Source organism: Schistocerca americana, chromosome X, assembly GCF_021461395.2.
Source record: "Schistocerca americana isolate TAMUIC-IGC-003095 chromosome X, iqSchAmer2.1, whole genome shotgun sequence".
Classification (NCBI taxonomy): domain Eukaryota; kingdom Metazoa; phylum Arthropoda; class Insecta; order Orthoptera; family Acrididae; genus Schistocerca; species Schistocerca americana.
The window spans coordinates 276,133,395-276,151,121 of record NC_060130.1 but is presented as its reverse complement, the minus strand read 5'-3'; the positions used below and the strand labels follow the sequence as shown (position 1 = coordinate 276,151,121).

General features: G+C 43.4%; 1 protein-coding gene across 1 annotated transcript in view; it reads left to right on the top strand.

Annotated features, from left to right (window-relative positions):
• The window catches only part of LOC124555656 (protein obstructor-E), a 57,407-nt gene extending 41,421 nt beyond the window's left edge, over positions 1-15,986 (top strand). Inside the window, exons 3-4 of the mRNA XM_047129640.1 lie at positions 6,747-6,954; positions 15,675-15,986. Of these exons, the coding sequence (XP_046985596.1) occupies positions 6,747-6,954; positions 15,675-15,696 (230 nt within the window). The 3' untranslated portion in view covers positions 15,697-15,986. The remainder of the gene's footprint in view (positions 1-6,746; positions 6,955-15,674) is intronic.
• The last annotated feature ends 1,741 nt before the right edge of the window (positions 15,987-17,727 follow it).

The following is a 17,727-nucleotide window of genomic DNA, read 5'->3' as shown; positions in this document are numbered from 1 at the left end:
GCAACATGGGGTAGAGCGCCATCCAACATAAAAGTCGTACCTTCCTGCAGGTGTTTATCAGCTAGGCTAGGGATGATGCGACTCTGTAACATATGGGCATACCTCGCACCCGTCACTCTGTCAGTCTGAAAATCATCACCCCGCATTTCCTCTAGAAAAAGGGTCCGATCACGGCTGATACGGTAAATCACGCCACACCGAGACTTTTTCTTTATGCAATGGAGTTTCCACGACAGTTCAAGGATTTTCGGTAGCCCAAATTCTGCAGTTGTAGGTGTTGGCAGATCCTCGGATTGTGAAATGGGCATTGTCGGTCCACAACACGTTAAACAAAAAATCGTCATCTTCCCCCATTCTCTGAAGTGCCCACACTGCAAATGCCCTCCGCGTCACAAAGTCGGTGGATAACAGTTTGTGATGACGCTGGATTTTGTACGGATAGCACTGGAGTTTACGCCTTAGTGCTCTCCAAACAGCAGAGCGTCAATTGACAGTGCGACGAGCGACTTCACGAGCGTTGATTTCACCATGCGGAGATGAACCCCCTAAAGTTTCCACTTTTTCCTGAACTCTTCGAGAAGCAGTAGCATTTGTGTTTGGTTACCCATTACGGGGCCGATCGTCTGAAGAACCCATAGCTCCAGACTTCGTGATCATTTTCTTCACAGCGACACGTGTCACTGGACCTTTCCCCGTTCGAATTCCCCCCTTAGGGCGATAGCATCATAAAGCTGCAGTAGCAGATTCTCCATTTTTATAACAAAGCTTTACTAACAGTGCCTTTTCTGGTACCTCAACATGCCGCAACTGCTGGATTATCTAACTCCTTCTCTCATTACAGCTCATTTTATACACGTTTCTCATTAACCGTGACTGAAGATTTGCTGTCCACCGCCATCTGTTGGCCAGTTTTTGCACTCATTGTTGGTTTCAATAAAACCTCTTGACATTTCAGGCATGTGAATCAGTTTTTACCTCTCTACCTGTATTAATCAGTGAATTAGAGCATTTTCAAATGTTAACAGGCTTTTGGGTCACTCTCTGTATAACAAAGATCTTCGCTCAATCCCAACCACTGAAATATTTTTTCAGAATACGGGGACTGCAAAAACGAACTTTGATGTCTTGAATTAAGTATGGATTCTACAACATGACCTAGCATCCCAGCTGCAGGCGGTCGTTTGAAACAATATCTGTAACAGAGTAGACAGAGAGAGAGAAATATACGTAAAATGTAACGCATGTTCGTATCAAATTTTCTCTATAGTTTTTGGTCATTTTTACGCTAGTGCCTTGAGTCTTATGAATTAAAGTACACCCTAATTTTAAGGCGCGTCTGTGTGATTGTCTTGTAACTCAAAATGTCGTGGTAAACTTCCTGTAGACTCTGCTACATAGGGAAACATCTGGCGTTAGCTTGACATAATCTGCGTTTGGAAGAGAGTTTTCATTGACAGTTCGCGACCTTTACTGTCATTTGTTCTTGTCCGACCATCAAGTTTCATGTAAACTATCAAATTGGCGTTACTTTGTTTGGAGTTATTCACTTCGGAAATTGTATTATATAATTTGTAGATTCGGAGGCCCTGGAGAATACACTAATTTTTGTCATAACATTCACGAATGAAAATTTATTTGAGGTGTAAGGTAACAAAAAATCATGATTGCTACTTGGCAAGTCTGTGGCGAGCATAGGAATTCTTACCACACTACAGTTTGTACAGTGTGTCCACAATCAACAACACATTATAACTCTGAGACATTAAGCGTATATATTCCTCATCTCTCTCTATTAGTCCACTAACGGCTCCTGTTGGAAAGCCGATATTAACAGCTGCGGGAGCGGCGTGTCCATCAACGAACACTAATACTGCCTTCCATGGTCGCATTAGCTAGAGCATACAGCACGGAATATTCATTTTTCATGTTAGGGTCCGCCGTCTTTAGAAGTTTATTGAAGTAAAATATTATTTTCTGCTGAGGTTGTTTACTATTTGCAAAAACTGGGATTTATTTCGTCATTACAGACCAGTTTCTGGTTTGGAAACTATTTTGAGGTGAAATTTGCGTGTAGATTGGTGCAAATTTGCGCCATAAATCATTCCAAACATCGGATTTCTTTTTCTTGAGCACATACATTCACCAAAGGCATAACTGACGTATCTAATAGCAAAAAAAAGCCATGCGTCTTTAAGAGTGCAAATACTTACTTTCGTGTAATTGTGACTTGTGAGACGTTCGTCTGCTAATGCATGCACAAAAAACACTTTCGGTGCATATGTTTAAAGGCATTGTACTCCAATAAAGTTTATTTTACTTTCCCTTTCTCTCAATCTGTGAATAAAATCGATCAAATTCCTTGTTATAGAGGAAACCGAGGATATGAACGGCAGATGTCTGAATCGATTGACGTCAGCCTCAGCCTGATTCTTAGTTCTTTACCCCTCAAAGTCACATTTCCTATAATCTATCTTCATAAGTTTTGAAGATTTCGATTTAACCTATTTTTCAGTAGCAAATTTGGTTTTGGCCAACGACCTTGTCGCAGTGGTAACACCTGTTCCTGTCACATCGCTGAAGTTAAGCGCTGTCGGGCTTGATTAACACTTGAATGGGTGGTGACCATCCGGTATGCCGAGCGCTGTTGGCAAACGGGATTCACTCAACACTTGTGAGGCAAATTGGAGAGCTACTTGATAGAGAAGTAGCGGCTCCGGTCTCGAAAACTGACAACAGCTGGGAGAGCGGTGTTTTGACCTCACACCCGTCCATATCCGCATCTAGTGACACCTATAAGCTGAGGATGACACCGCGGTCGGTCAGTACCGTTACGGTCTTCCGACACCTCGCTGTTGCAAACTGACGTTACACCACGACATGGGCATGAATTTCAGTACAGCGAACAGAAACATCAACGACCGGACGAAAAGTTCATAATTTAGTGAAAAAAAATGTGCACGATGGAAATTTGAACACTGTGACCACATAACCCCGACACCATGGCTCTACGGCATCGGTCGATGTTGCACCTTTTGATTTGGACCGTTCATATTTTCTATTTTGCTCCTTTTTTCCTAGTTCGGTACACCTTCCTTTTTTCATGCTTCATCTGTGTTCAGTTTTTGACGGGCAGTACACTGGGCCATGTTACCACTATATCTGAGGGGCTTGCGATGGGAAGTTTCCCTTGTCAATAATGTTTCGAAACGTTCGTGCCAGCTTCCATGTGTCTCAAATTATTTCTTAATGCACTCAAGTCTTATGTTTCAGAGGGCAATAATCTTTGCAACATCTTATGGCCTGATGGTATTGCAATGTTATGCTTCCTCAGTGTGTTGTGTGTGATGTATTTTGAAAACTGTTTTCCCTACTTTACTGTTATTTTCTTTTATGGATTCCCAGTAAGAAACGTACGGAGAAGACAAACACACGGAGACCAATAGCACGACTGCCATCTGCATTTATATAGTTGTGTTTTTAAATTCACTAGTTTACAATTTCATACTTTACAGATTTCTAAAGTCATTTTACACCTAAAATGACTTTAGAAATCTGTAAAGTATTTTGATATGCTTATTTCGGAAATGCCAAGGATGTCTCTCTAGAGTGTAAGATTTTTCACAAAATAATGATGAAGACTCAGAAAATTAATACTAATCACATATATTTAAAAAAGTGTATAAAAACAAGGTAAAATAACACACTTTTAACAATATAATGAAGTATTATGTTCTTCAGTACTAATACAGAGGTATACATCGTAATGTGTCCTCTTTTCCCACTTAACTGTGTTTCGAAATTTTTCTTTCGTGCACTGCATGAGGACACTCCATGTGCAGCGTCTAGCAATAATCAGCTATCATAGTGGCATCCCATCGACCATGATACCCTCGTCCGACCATGATACCCTCGTCCCATTTCTTTACACACTTGATGGAACGTGTCTCCCTATTTCTCACTCACAGCAACTAGATTTTATTGAAGATAAGCTGACATGGGAGCCCAAAAGTGCAGCTTGAAGGTCACCGTGTTATACAGCACGTTTTTACTACATACTTGTAATCAGTGATTTTGAAGTTGCTCAGAAACTTGTTGATAATTTATTTAAAGTATATCCAAGCTGACCTACCAATGTCTTTAATTTTATCTCAAAATATTCCGTCCTGCGTTACATTCCGAATGTCAGATCCGATTTACTTTAACGTTTCCTCATCGTTCGATAGAGTTTTAATACACTGTTTCATAATTTCGAGTGTTGTGTGAAGTGGAGGCAGGATTTTTTTCCATCAAGTAATCGAATAGTAAGTTTTTCCCTCCAACGTAAGGCGTTTTCCTTTGTCAGATTTTCCAGGTCCAGTTCTGTTTCTTTCAGGACCATCCCATAGCGAGGTAGTTGCCTTACAGACTATGAAATGAAACAACTTTTTGTAGCAAATAGCACTGCAAAACATGACAAAACAATACTGGCGTTATTATGATGCTTATGTAGGTAGCTACGTTTTGCGTAACATACCTCACAGAGATTCTCAACTCAAACTGCATGTGACTGAACATTTTACGTACTGTACCTGAAATCAGTATCCACAAATACAACAGACAACAATATTTCATTGTTAACTAGTGATTCACACCCTAAGACAAAAAGAAATAAATTACAACAATTTCATAAAAATTGGATGATTTATTCAAGAGAAAGAGCTTCACATATTGAGCAAGTCAGTAACGCGTTGATCCACCTCTGGCCCTTACGCGAGCAGTTATTCGGCTTGGCATTGACTGACAGAATTGCTGGATGTCCTCCTAAGGGATAACGTGCCAAATTATGTGCGATTTGCACCTTAGATTGTCAAAATCTTGTTGCTGGTAGAAGGGCCCTGCAATTTTCGACCCATTCGGGCAATTCCTTCGTGGTGCGTCTTACAGTGTATATAAAGGACTTCGTAAAGAAATCTTGCGAGGAAATAACAATTTTGATTAATTTTGAAGTTCTTGTTATAATCGGCAGTTGTTAAATACACTCCTGGAAATTGAAATAAGAACACCGTGAATTCATTGTCCCAGGAAGGGGAAACTTTATTGACACATTCCTGGGGTCAGATACATCACATGATCACACTGACAGAACCACAGGCACATAGACACAGGCAACAGAGCATGCACATATGTCGGCACTAGTACAGTGTATATCCACCTTTCGCAGCAATGCAGGCTGCTATTCTCCCATGGAGACGATCGTAGAGATGCTGGATGTAGTCCTGTGGAACGGCTTGCCATGCCATTTCCACCTGGCGCCTCAGTTGGACCAGCGTTCGTGCTGGACGTGCAGACCGCGTGAGACGACGCTTCATCCAGTCCCAAACATGCTCAATGGGGGACAGATCCGTAGATCTTGCTGGCCAGGGTAGTTGACTTACACCTTCTAGAGCACGTTGGGTGGCACGGGATACATGCGGACGTGCATTGTCCTGTTGGAACAGCAAGTTCCCTTGCCGGTCTAGGAATGGTAGAACGATGGGTTCGATGACGGTTTGGATGTACCGTGCACTATTCAGTGTCCCCACGACGATCACCAGTGGTGTACGGCCAGTGTAGGAGATCGCTCCCCACACCATGATGCCGGGTGTTGGCCCTGTGTGCCTCGGTCGTATGCAGTCCTGATTGTGGCGCTCACCTGCACGGCGCCAAACACGCATACGACCATCATTGGCACCAAGGCAGAAGCGACTCTCATCGCTGAAGACGACACGTCTCCATTCGTCCCTCCATTCACGCCTGTCGCGACACCACTGGAGGCGGGCTGCACGATGTTGGGGCGTGAGCGGAAGACGGCCTAACGGTGTGCGGGACCGTAGCCCAGCTTCATGGAGACGGTTGCGAATGGTCCTCGCCGATACCCCAGGAGCAACAGTGTCCCTAATTTGCTGGGAAGTGGCGGTGCGGTCCCCTACGGCACTGCGTAGGATCCTACGGTCTTGGCGTGCATCCGTGCTTCGCTGCGGTCCGGTCCCAGGTCGACGGGCACGTGCACCTTCCGCCGACCACTGGCGACAACATCGATGTACTGTGGAGACCTCACGCCCCACGTGTTGAGCAATTCGGCGGTACGTCCACCCGGCCTCCCGCATGCCCACTATACGCCCTCGCTCAAAGTCCGTCAACTGCACATACAGTTCACGTCCACGCTGTCGCGGCATGCTACCAGTGTTAAAGACTGCGATGGAGCTCCGTATGCCACGCCAAACTGGCTGACACTGACGGCGGCGGTGCACAAATGCTGCGCAGCTAGCGCCATTCGACGGCCAACACCGCGGTTCCTGGTGTGTCCGCTGTGCCGTGCTTGTGATCATTGCTTGTACAGCCCTCTCGCAGTGTCCGGAGCAAGTATGGTGGGTCTGACACACCGGTGTCAATGTGTTCTTTTTTCCATTTCCAGGAGTGTAATTTGGTTTCCATTTATTTGCCCTTAGTGAAACAATGTTCTTTTCTCTAGTTTTTCTTATTAAGATATTTTTGAGTGCCTGTATGTGTCATCGTGTGTGGTTCTAGATTTTGTTTTGTTAATAAGCATAATTTAAGTCTTAGATATAACAGGGAAGCATATTTCAAAACTAGACGATCAGCTGGTGCTCAAATGCATATTACAGCAACAATATACATGCTTTGCGACTGTTGCCGAGACGAATTCAGTGATATTCTGCCACCAGCGTGTCAGCAGACGTAACTGTGTTACGACTCGATTGTTGCAGCTGTCGTGGGCTTCAAGTGCCCGACCAAGGTGCCGTCCAACACGGTGGCGGCCAAGTTCTGGCCGTACCCCCGTTTCCCCATCCCCGGAGACTGCGGTCGCCTCATCACGTGCGTCAACGGCTACCCGCGCCTCATCTCCTGCGGCGAGGGCAAGGTCTTCGACGAGTCCAGCCTCACCTGCGAGGAGCCCGAGCTCGTCCCCAAGTGGTAAGAGAGCAGTCGTTAAAACGACCATCAGTTCAAATTCCTGTCCAGCCGTCCAGATTTAGTTTTTCGTCGTTTCCCTAAATCCCTCGAGGCAAATGCTGGAATGGATCCTTTAAAAACATACGGCCGATTTCCTTCTCTATCCTTCCCCAACTCGAGCTTGTGCTTCGCCTCTTATTTTAGTATCCCCACCTACAGCCGGTATCGACAGCGACTCAGACATGCGACCCCTCGCTACTACAACCGCCGACTACAGCTACAGACCGGTGTCTCACTTGGGCCGCGCCTCTTGCACAGAGCTAGGGCAGAGATGTGGGCAGTCCTCCATTGTTCCGTGCTGTGTGAAGTACTCAGTCTGCCATCACAATGCCACAACACAACTATCCCCTTTTGTTTGTGGGCTGTCTTGTTCAAATGTGTGTGACTTCGTAAGGGACCAAACTACTGAGGTCATCGGTCCCTAGACCTACACACTACGTAAACTAACTTATGTTAAGAACAACACACACCCGTGCCCGAGGGAGGACTCGAACGTCCGGCGGGAGGGGTCTCGCAATCCGTGACATTGCGCCCTAAACCGCGCGGCCACTCCGCGCGGCGGGCTGTCGTGGTTTCACTACTGGTGCAGGAGATGGACAGTAATTTGGAACCCTCAAAAGCACAACACTTTACCATACCTAATTCAGTGCAGGTAAGACGTTGGCTTTCAAAACACCATCCAGTCGTTTCCGAATGAATGGACACAGATCCTGACCGAGCGAGGTGGCGCAGTGGTTAGCACACTGGACTCGCATTCGGGTGGACGACGGTTCAATCCCCCGTCCTGCCATCCTGGTTTAGGTTTCCCGTGATTTCCCTAAATCGCTCCAGGCAAATTCCGGGATGTTTCCTTTGAACGGGCACGGCCGACTTGCCGGCCGGTGTGGTCGTGCGGTTCTAAGCGCTTCAGTTTGGAACCGCGTGACCGCTACGGTCGCAGGTTCGAATCCTGCCTCGGGCATGGATGTGTGTGATGTCCTTAGGTTAGTTAGGTTTAAGTAGTTCTAAGTTCTAGGGGACTGAGGACCTCAGATGTTAAGTCCCATAGTGCTCAGAGCCATTTGAACCATTTGAACGGCCGACTTCCTTCCCCATCCTTCCCTAATCCGATGAGGCCTGTCTGGTCTCCTCCCCCAAAACAATCCCAACCCAGATCCTGTATGGTTTTCAAGAGAATCTTATACCATTCTTCCAGCAAAAGAGGGGCACTTAAGGTAAGTATGATGCGGGTGGACAGTGCTCACGCACCCTTCTGTCCACAATGGACCACAAAGGCTCAATAACATTGATATCTGGTGACTGTGGTGGCAATGGGAGATGTGTAAGTTTGTCTCAGCGCTCACAAAACTAGTCTTGGAGATGCGAGCTATGTGAACAAATGTGTCGTTTTGGAACGCAGCAGCAACAGCATCATTGACCAACAAACATTGTTCCATGGGATCTTCCTGACCAGCCGAAATGGTCACATAATCCTTGTGATTAATGCGGCATCACAGAGTAACCATGGGGACCCTTGGAATACCATGATATGGTTAACCAAATCTTCATCGAACCCCCGCCGTGTTTCACTCTTGGGATGTAAACTCTGACAGAAGCTGAAAACAGGGTAAAACAAGACTCATCAGACCAAATGACTTTCTTCATTGTTCCATACTCCAGGCTTTACGGCTTCGATACTTCGTGTTCCTTTTACGGGCATTTCCTTCACTGATAACTGGTTCTGGATTTCCAGCACGCCCTGCAATTCCCTGCTTCTGGAGCTCCCGTGGTGTTGTTTTGGTGCCGATAGGTTTCGCAAGTGCAGCGTTCAGTTCTGCAGTTGCTTTTGCAGCTATCGTGTTATTTTTCGTCACGATCATCTTCAATGACCGTCTGTCACAATTATTCAACAGACACTTTCTTTCGTGGTGAGGCTGAGCGGATGACGTTTCTCCGCTTTCTCTGTAATCGGTGTCAATCTCCGATACGATGCCTCTTGATACACCAAAAGCTTCTGCTTCCTTTGTTACGGAAGCAGTCAGCATACGAGTACCAACTGTCTGCCCACATTCGAATTCACTTAGCCCCGACATAATGCTCTCACAACAACACTGAATGCTCCTCTGACCACGAATGGCGTTTACAACACGTTGAGGTCAGTGTACAGATGCTACTCGTGGTCAAATATAACAGTACAACTTGCAGGCTTGGCTAGCGTCTGCGATTATGTTTAATCATGCATTTCTCGCGGTGTTTCCACATCTTTGTCCAACCTCCATATACGAGGGCTGTCCAGAAAGTAAGTTACGATCGGTCGCGAAATGGAAACCACTGGGAAAATCCGGTAAAGCTTCGCACAGATGTGTTGGTCAGTGTCCCTAGTATGCCCGTCAATCGTGTCGCGACGCTCTTTTCAGTTTTGAGTAAACAGTGAGCACGTAAAGATGCGTAGGGAATAGCGTCTCCCGCCAAGCATGAGGGCCCGGTTAGAGATTTCGCCTGTGTCATGCAGCCCACATAACACAACTGTCGAGCAGTTCCTTCTTCAAGCCAATTCTCGGCCGCACACTGCAGGGGCAATGAAGACGCTCCTGCAGCGTTTCCGATGAGAAGTGTTTGATCACCCACAATACAGTCCGTAATTGGCTCCCCCTGAGTCTCATTTCTGCTCACAAAAACCGCTGGCCATGAAAACAAAATTTTTCGACGGACAACGAGCTGCAGACCTGGCCGAAAGCACAGGCGGCTGCTTTCTATGACGAGGATATTGGAAAGTTGATACAACGCTACGACAAAACTCGAAGTTGGAGCGGCGACTATGTAGAGAAGTAGGTGGAAGGTGTACCTAACTGTTGCAAATAAAATGTTTCTGGTTTTCACTGTGGTTTCCGTTTCGCAACCGATCGTAACTTACTTTCTGGACAGCCCTCGTACATTCAGTGTGCAACTTACGACGACTATTAACGCTTGCGCGTCGATCGTAGACAGTAAACTTATGACTTCTTCATTGATGGGACATTAAATCCTAATTTCTTCCCTACCAACAAACTTCGATATCAGCCTTTCGTTATCCGTCCAGTAGATTATCAAACATTACTGATAAAGACTCTTAACACACACTATCAGGAAGAAGTGTCACTAGCGAGTTACTGGCAGTGATTGGAGCACATTACTAATAAATCTTAGCTGTGTTTTTGCAGTTTTTGTTAAAAGTGTTCAACGTGTTCCCTCGTGGCTACTATATAGACACTGAAACTGTAATCATGTTTGTCTCTCAATGTACGTAACACATTTGTATCAATCTGCTCGAAGGCATTGCCAATGAGAGTTCATAGTTCTAGCAGGTGTACTGGCAAAAATGCCACAAACAATAAGAAGGGAGAACCGATAGAGGTACTCAAGGTACCCTCCGCCACACACCGTCGGGTGGCTTGCGGGGTATGGATGTAGATGTAGATGTACAATCTTCTTTGCCTTCGTAAAGAAGTCACAAGTAGGGTGAGCGCTGAAGCCTTTATGGAAATCTCTATCCATTGTCCCACCACGAACCACCCATAAGTTTCCCAATGTCGTGTTTAATAACTCATGGTAGTCGAGGTGGACTTGGGTTGAGACGCTGTCCTGTTTACAGATGAAGACCAGACTGTCAGTCTTTAGCTCCGGCTAGAGACAATTTTTCAGTACACACTATCCGATGTGAAGTATCCGGACACCCCTATATGATGTGAAACTGACCACTAACTGTCACACCATTATAAAAGGAAGCGGGAAAAACTGTGTTGTCAGATGAGAATTAGTAACAGCAGAATGGGCCCGTCAGAAGTGCTCAGGGACTTCAAACGTGAAATAGTCGTTGGATGACACCGTAGTAACAAACCTACCAGGGCTATTTCAAAACTTCTCAAGCTGCCCAAGTCGACTGTTGGTGATGTGATTGTGAAGTGGAAGTGCGAGAGAACAGCCACAGCTAAACCGAGACCGTACAGATCTCATGTAGCGAAGTGCAGGGACCATCGAAAACCGCGGAAGTTGGTTGTAAAAAATCGCAAGAACTCAGCGGATTGATTCATTCGTGAGCTCCAAAGTTCTCTCAGCATTCAAAATAGTACTATGTCCATGGGTAGGGAGTTAGCAAGAATGAGTACAATGGTCTAGCAGCTGCTCATAAGCCACACATTTATGTAGTCAATGCTAGCGACGCTTGAGGTGATGTAAAAAGCGACGTCACTGGACAGTAAGAGACTGGAAACAAGTAATGTGGACTATTGATTAATGCTGTATCCTGCGGCAGGCCAGTGGAAGTGTTTCGATTTGACATCCTGGAGAACACTACCTGCAGTAATGTTCAGTGCCAACAGTGAGGTAAGCCGGAGGGGCTACTGCGGTATGGGGCGTTTTTCATGGTTAGGGTGTGGTCTCATTATTGTACTTAAGAAAACGCTTAATGAGGAAGGATATGAACACATTTTACAGCATTGTGTACTGCCTGCAGTAGAGGAACAGTTTGGAGACGATGACTGTATCAGCATGACAACGCTGACTGTCATAAAGCAGAATCTGTGAGGCAGTGGTTTGTGGACAGTAACATTCCTGAAATGGACTGACCTGCCCAAAGTCCCGACCTGAACCTAATGGAATACCTATCGGACGAGCTGAAACGTCGACCACACCAGCCAACAGCGTCGAAGTATGGCTGCGGCTGTTGAGGAAGAACTGACTGCCATTCTTCCATAGACATTCAGGCACCTCATTGAAAGTAACGCCAACAGAGTTCAACTATGGACATACCTTGTGTTACTGTCCACTAATAGGTGTCCAGAGTGGATTTTCTGCGTGCCACATTTACTTATTGTTTCAAACCGCTGTACCATTTACATCCAATGACACATTTCGAACGAAAACTATACTCTTTCATTCTTCTACATTCTGTTGCATTCGTGTAGAAAACTTAAAATGAGTCACTTTGTGCTCGTGCTTTAGTGGTTGTGGTAAATGCGTGCAGTGAGGTTTCTGCTTCATTAGTTTCCTCACGATTTTCCAAACAATCGTTTCTGGATTGTTCAGTCTCAGATTCCTCTATTCATCGACTTCTGTGACAGATCGAAGGACCCTTTTTTAAGGCAACGGATTTAACATTTGGGAAGAGCGAGGTTCAAGCATCCTATGGCTGTCCAGATTTAGAATTACCGTTACTTATAGAAATTGTTTGGAGCAAATACCGGAATGATTCCTTTGTAAAACTTACGCCAATCTCCTTTCCCATTCTTATCCTATCCGAGTCTGAGTTCCGTCTCTTATGATCTCCTCGCCGACATGACACGGAATAGTAATTTTCAATTCTCTCCTCACTTCAGTGGTTTACGGAGAAAACTCGTAAGCACGACTCAGCTGTTTCGATAATCACTGTCAGTTGATCTGTTGATTTCTCCTTAAAGAGGAATTCCGTAAGTGGAAGCCGTGTATGTCATTACTGGATGGCACTCGGTTTATTTTTGTAAAACCTCGTTCTTATTCTTATTGCACTGTTGCTAGAGAATGCTCCTAATTACACTCAGGTATGATGTAAGCTTTCTTAGCACCCTACGTCGTCTTTACTGATTGCTGCGATCTGATGAAAGTAAGGAATAACTTCTGCAGCAGAGCGATTTTTTTTAATGTCTGAGTATGACTACAAAGTTCCACAACATTATGTGAAAACACTAGTAGAGTGAGATAGTTAAACAACTTCAGTCAACTGTAATAATCTTTTGTATTTGTAACAATAAGCATGGAAGAAACGTCCGATGTGCAAGGAGTGATGTCTTAAACAGAATTTCAGAGAAATACACAGGTGGTATTAGTGAGTCAGAAAAATGTGTAGAAATTCAGCTACAATGAAAGAATCAGATTGTCGCAACGAGCAATCCTACGCGAGAGTCACTACGGCGGTTCAAAGAGTTAGATATACAGGGTGTTACAAAAAGGTACGGCCAAACTTTCAGGAAACATCCCTCACACACAAAGAAAGAAAATATGTTATGTGGACATGTGTCCGGAAACGCTTAATTTCCATGTTAGAGCTCATTTTATTCCTTCTCTTCAAATCACATTAATCATGGAATGGAAACACACAGCAACAGAACGTACCAGCGTGACTTCAAACACTTTGTTACAGGAAATGTTCAAAATGTCCTCCGTTAGCGAGGATACATGCATCTATCCTCCGTCACATGGAATCCCTGATGCGCTGATGCAGCCTTGGAGAATGGCGTACTGTATCACAGCCGTCCACAACACGAGCACGAAAAGTGCTACCGGGTGGTACCGGGGTTGCGTAGACAAGAGCTTTCAAATGCCCCCATAAATGAAAGTCAAGAGGGTTGAGGTCAGGAGAGCGTGGAGGCCATGGAATTGGTCCGCCTCTACCAATCCATTGGTCGCCGAATCTGTTGTTGAGAAGCGTACGAACACTTCGACTGAAATGTGCAGGAGCTCCATCGTGCATGAACCACATGTTGTGTCGTACTTGTAAAGGCACGTGTTCTAGCAGCACAGGTAGAGTATCCCGTATGAAATCATGATAACGTGCTCCATTGAACGTAGGCGGAAGAACATACTGACGAAACTAAAATGAGCTCTAACATGGAAATTAAGCGTTTCCGGACACATGTCCACATAACATCTTTTCTTTATTTGTGTGTGAGGAATGTTTCCTGAAAGTTTGGCCGTACCTTTTTGTAACACCCTGTATGTGACAAGCTAGAAATGTAATTTAACACAAGATGTCACAAATAAGCATTAATTCCTGTGTAATACCGTCCGTGAGCAGTACAGTATAATATACTGGAAATTACCGATGTTGGTTCCCTCTAATTTTTGCTTGTAGGATTCAAGACATAACACGGAAATTATGTGTGGATGTAATTGCTCATAAAAAGGGGAATGAGTCATATTTACTGAACCTATTTCGCTTTCTGTTAAAGTAAACATTCTCGGCAATGTAACGAAGAGGTAGTACATATCCAGATCGAAAACAGCTTTTCGCCTTCGTTCAACAAATGCAAATAATTAGCAAATAGGACGAGACGCATTCGTCAGGAGCCATATAAAGTCCGCAGTACTGGGAAGCAGTCAAACTGGAATTACTCAAACTATGGCGTAACTTGTTTCAATAAGTGTTCTTAATTTTAAGCTACACAGCTCACCTTTTTTTAAGTTATGCGTGTAAGTGACCATAACAAGATGTTTAAATTTAATAACGTAGTTAAACAGAATTTGAGGCTGAACATACTATTTCTTTTTAAGGAATTTGAGGATTTTAGATCTCTATAAAGCTCAGCATCTGTTTCGGAATTCCGGGGAGAGAAATTAAATATACGTTTGATGAACATGAAGAAATATTGTGAGATTGAGCTCTAATGTTGCGTGGACAACGAAGTCTAAGAGGCAGCAAAAGCTCGAACTGGAGAGTAAAGAACGAGGACAAAGTGACTCTCTTCTATGCGAAATTTATACGGATTTTTTTTTTTTTTTTTGTATCGTGCTCAAACAGTCATTGATTTTTTTTATTTTTGTATTTTAAAGGAACTCGGATTTTCAATATTAAATAAAACTGTAAAACCTTTTATTTTATCAAATAAGTCTTACCACTTTTCTTTCAGTGTTACGTGGAAAACACGATTTAAATGTTGGCTTTGGCTTAGCTGGAAACAAGATATTGATCTTAGAGTGTTTTGTGGAAGATTATGCATCAGAGGTAGGGTATTACCTCTTCTGCAGTTCTTCATGACGTGAACCATCGAATTCAATAACTGTTGGTCATATGACGTATATTATTGCCCGTAAGATTTACGCGTGTCATAAAATGATCAACGATTTTTATGTTCTCGCGTGATGCAAGGTTCTTACGTTGATCGCATTTAACATCTACCATTTTCAGCATAGCGATATGATGAGCGTATTTTTTCAGTTTACTTAAAATAAAACGTGTCAGTCTGCTCTTTTCTTAATAACTCTGCAATTATGTTGCCAAACAAGCTGACTCTTTCTCATGTTCTAGTTGTGTGGATGTCATATGTTGCAACTTCAACCCTGTGACGTTTCAGCATACAAAGTTCTTATTTTAGGATGGATTGGATTTTGCTGTGGAAGACCAATAAATCAACTGTTTTTACAGCTGTTAGTGACTATTTAATAAATCTGGATGTCTCAGATGTGGAAAAGACACTAGCTCAGGATGTATTACAGTGAAATATAGCGAATTCTCTAAATACAATCGAACTAATTACTACATTTTTAGCTACCAAATTCCAATTGTAGGAGTACTTTGAAATACTTTTGCTCACGTATTCGATGGAATTCAGTTAAATGGTTTTCTACATTCGAAAAAAATATAAGAATCGTTTATCGAAATTACAATAAAAGTTCTATTCCGGCAGACAATTTTTTTCTTTCATTTCTGCTCATTAAGATAGAACTGTACTCAGTATATACATAGAAGGAATATATACGGTTGTTATCTCAAAATTATATATAAGTTACTCTTTTCAGTGAGATAACGTTCAAAATATTGAATTTGAGTTGACTTAAAGAAAGAAACAGCTTCTTTTTAAATCTTTACTGAACAGCTCTCTAGAATGATTATGATGATGAATGTTCTCAATCTTGAGTTATAAACTTTATATCGGTGTGAATGGTACTGATGCAGTTTGTGTTTGTTTCAGCGCCAACTACCTGAGGAAGTAAGGCAACCGTCTGCAAATATTCTGGAGCATGCTGCTGTGCGCCACACCTTACAGTTAATTTCTTAGAAAATGTGAAAATATATTACCACAAAAAATTATTTATGATGTTCAAAATTGTGTATGTAAAGTCCTAACAGATTTTAAGACTGCAAGAAATTCTCCCAGAATAATGTAATTATTGTACAAATGTTGTCGTCTCTGTAGAATAAGTACTGTATATCTGGTTCAGTGGTATACACTAATGTCCACCGAATAAAGTTCTTTACCCAATTAACTACCGTACAGCACCGACTTCTTTGTGTTTTTATTTTTATGAATTTTTGTTTTGATTGTTTGTAAGTACTTATCTGTGGTAACTGTTTTGCCTGACGCATGTTGAATACAATATTTTTCCTCTTCGGAACTTCTGTGCACATAGTCAGTATATAAAATAGTAGTCAGTCGCTAAAGCATTCCCACTGAGCTAGTACCTTCTCAGTAATCTTGTGCAGGAAACCTAATCGTGTAGGGCTCGTTTCAGTTTAGTGACTTCCATGGCACATTACAGCGTTGCTATTTTTGTACTAAACTATAAAAGCACGGAGAATGAGAAATTCCAGTAAATGCTGGGTTTGGCGGGTAGTATACTAATTTTTGAATATCCAATTATTACAATCGTAGACTGCAGAAATAATTTTGAAAATCTCTTAGAAAATTCTCGTTTATTTCTTTCCTGATATGAAATGAAAACCGCAGCTTTCTTTCATGTTATTCTTGATGTAGTATGCATCTTAGAACAACTCGGAGAAACAACGTGTGATGGGCAAACCATAGTCATGTACAGAGAGGTTGCACATGAAATGATGGATTTGGTAATGGAAATGCAAAAAACAGCAATTTAAATGAAATGGATTTGTAAATCAGATTGTACATCATGCAAAGGTAAACGCTCCTCCAAAAATGGCTTTAACTCAGTCGTGACTTCGGTGAAAAAATTCTGCACTTTAGACAAAGCTGTAGCATTGTTGTCTCAGTTACAAAACTCACCCGGTGTTCACATCAGTACCGTAATCTACACACTTTCATTGCCCTCTGAGCAGATGTTTGGTCTGCTGCAAATGTCTACTACCAGTGTCACCAATGGCTAGTTGATACTTGAGCAAGGAAAAACTGCTCCTAGAAAAAGGGAATGGACACTCCGTTTGGAGAACACTTTGCCTTCGGTGGCCAAATACACACCGGTGGGCAGCATCCTCGGGGACGCAGCGTGTATGGGGCCATAGGTACCATGAATACATTACTGCTCGTGTTGGTGTGATTTCTCTCACCATGCTGAACGAGTAGCCCTCGAGGATACTTGCGCGTTACCTCTACCGCTCATCTTTTGCTGTCTGAGAACGTCCATTGCACTATAAACTTACTGACTAGGGATGAGTTGTATCAGAAAGTTTTAGGGGTAACCACCGAGTTGGCTCCCAGGGGTTTACACCGTATCCCAAAAGGGTACTCGGATAGTAATGACTACTATGCGTGGCCCGACATCTCAGACAACTGCCCCAATAGTTACTCCACGATTCCCTTCCCTAGAAGATACGCATATCGCCAAGATCCCGTTCACCACACAGATAACTGTCGAGGATGCTTGCACGCGCCCCTGCCGCAATCTAGTTCTATCAGAAAACGCAGGCAGCGTGGCTACGCATTGGGTGGTTTCTGATAGTTTAGAGGGTAACACCATGCGATCTCAAAAAGGGACTTCGCCGTGACCACAAAGACCCTCGGAAAGTTATAAGTCCCATCGCACCGTGAGACCATACTCCTTTAACTACTGGCCAAGTTAGGTATCTGCGTTCTAGATACCAGAAAATATTCAAATCCGTATTTTGTCAGTTTCCTTATGTAATTTTAATTCATTTATTTGGGCTTAGATTTTTAAGGCACACAGCCATCGACAATTACAATTTTTCTCTCCTAGGTTAAAATTGAAATTAGTGATTAACAATGTTTTAAGACAGGAAAGCCGGCCGCGGTGGTCTAGCGGTCCTAGGCGCTC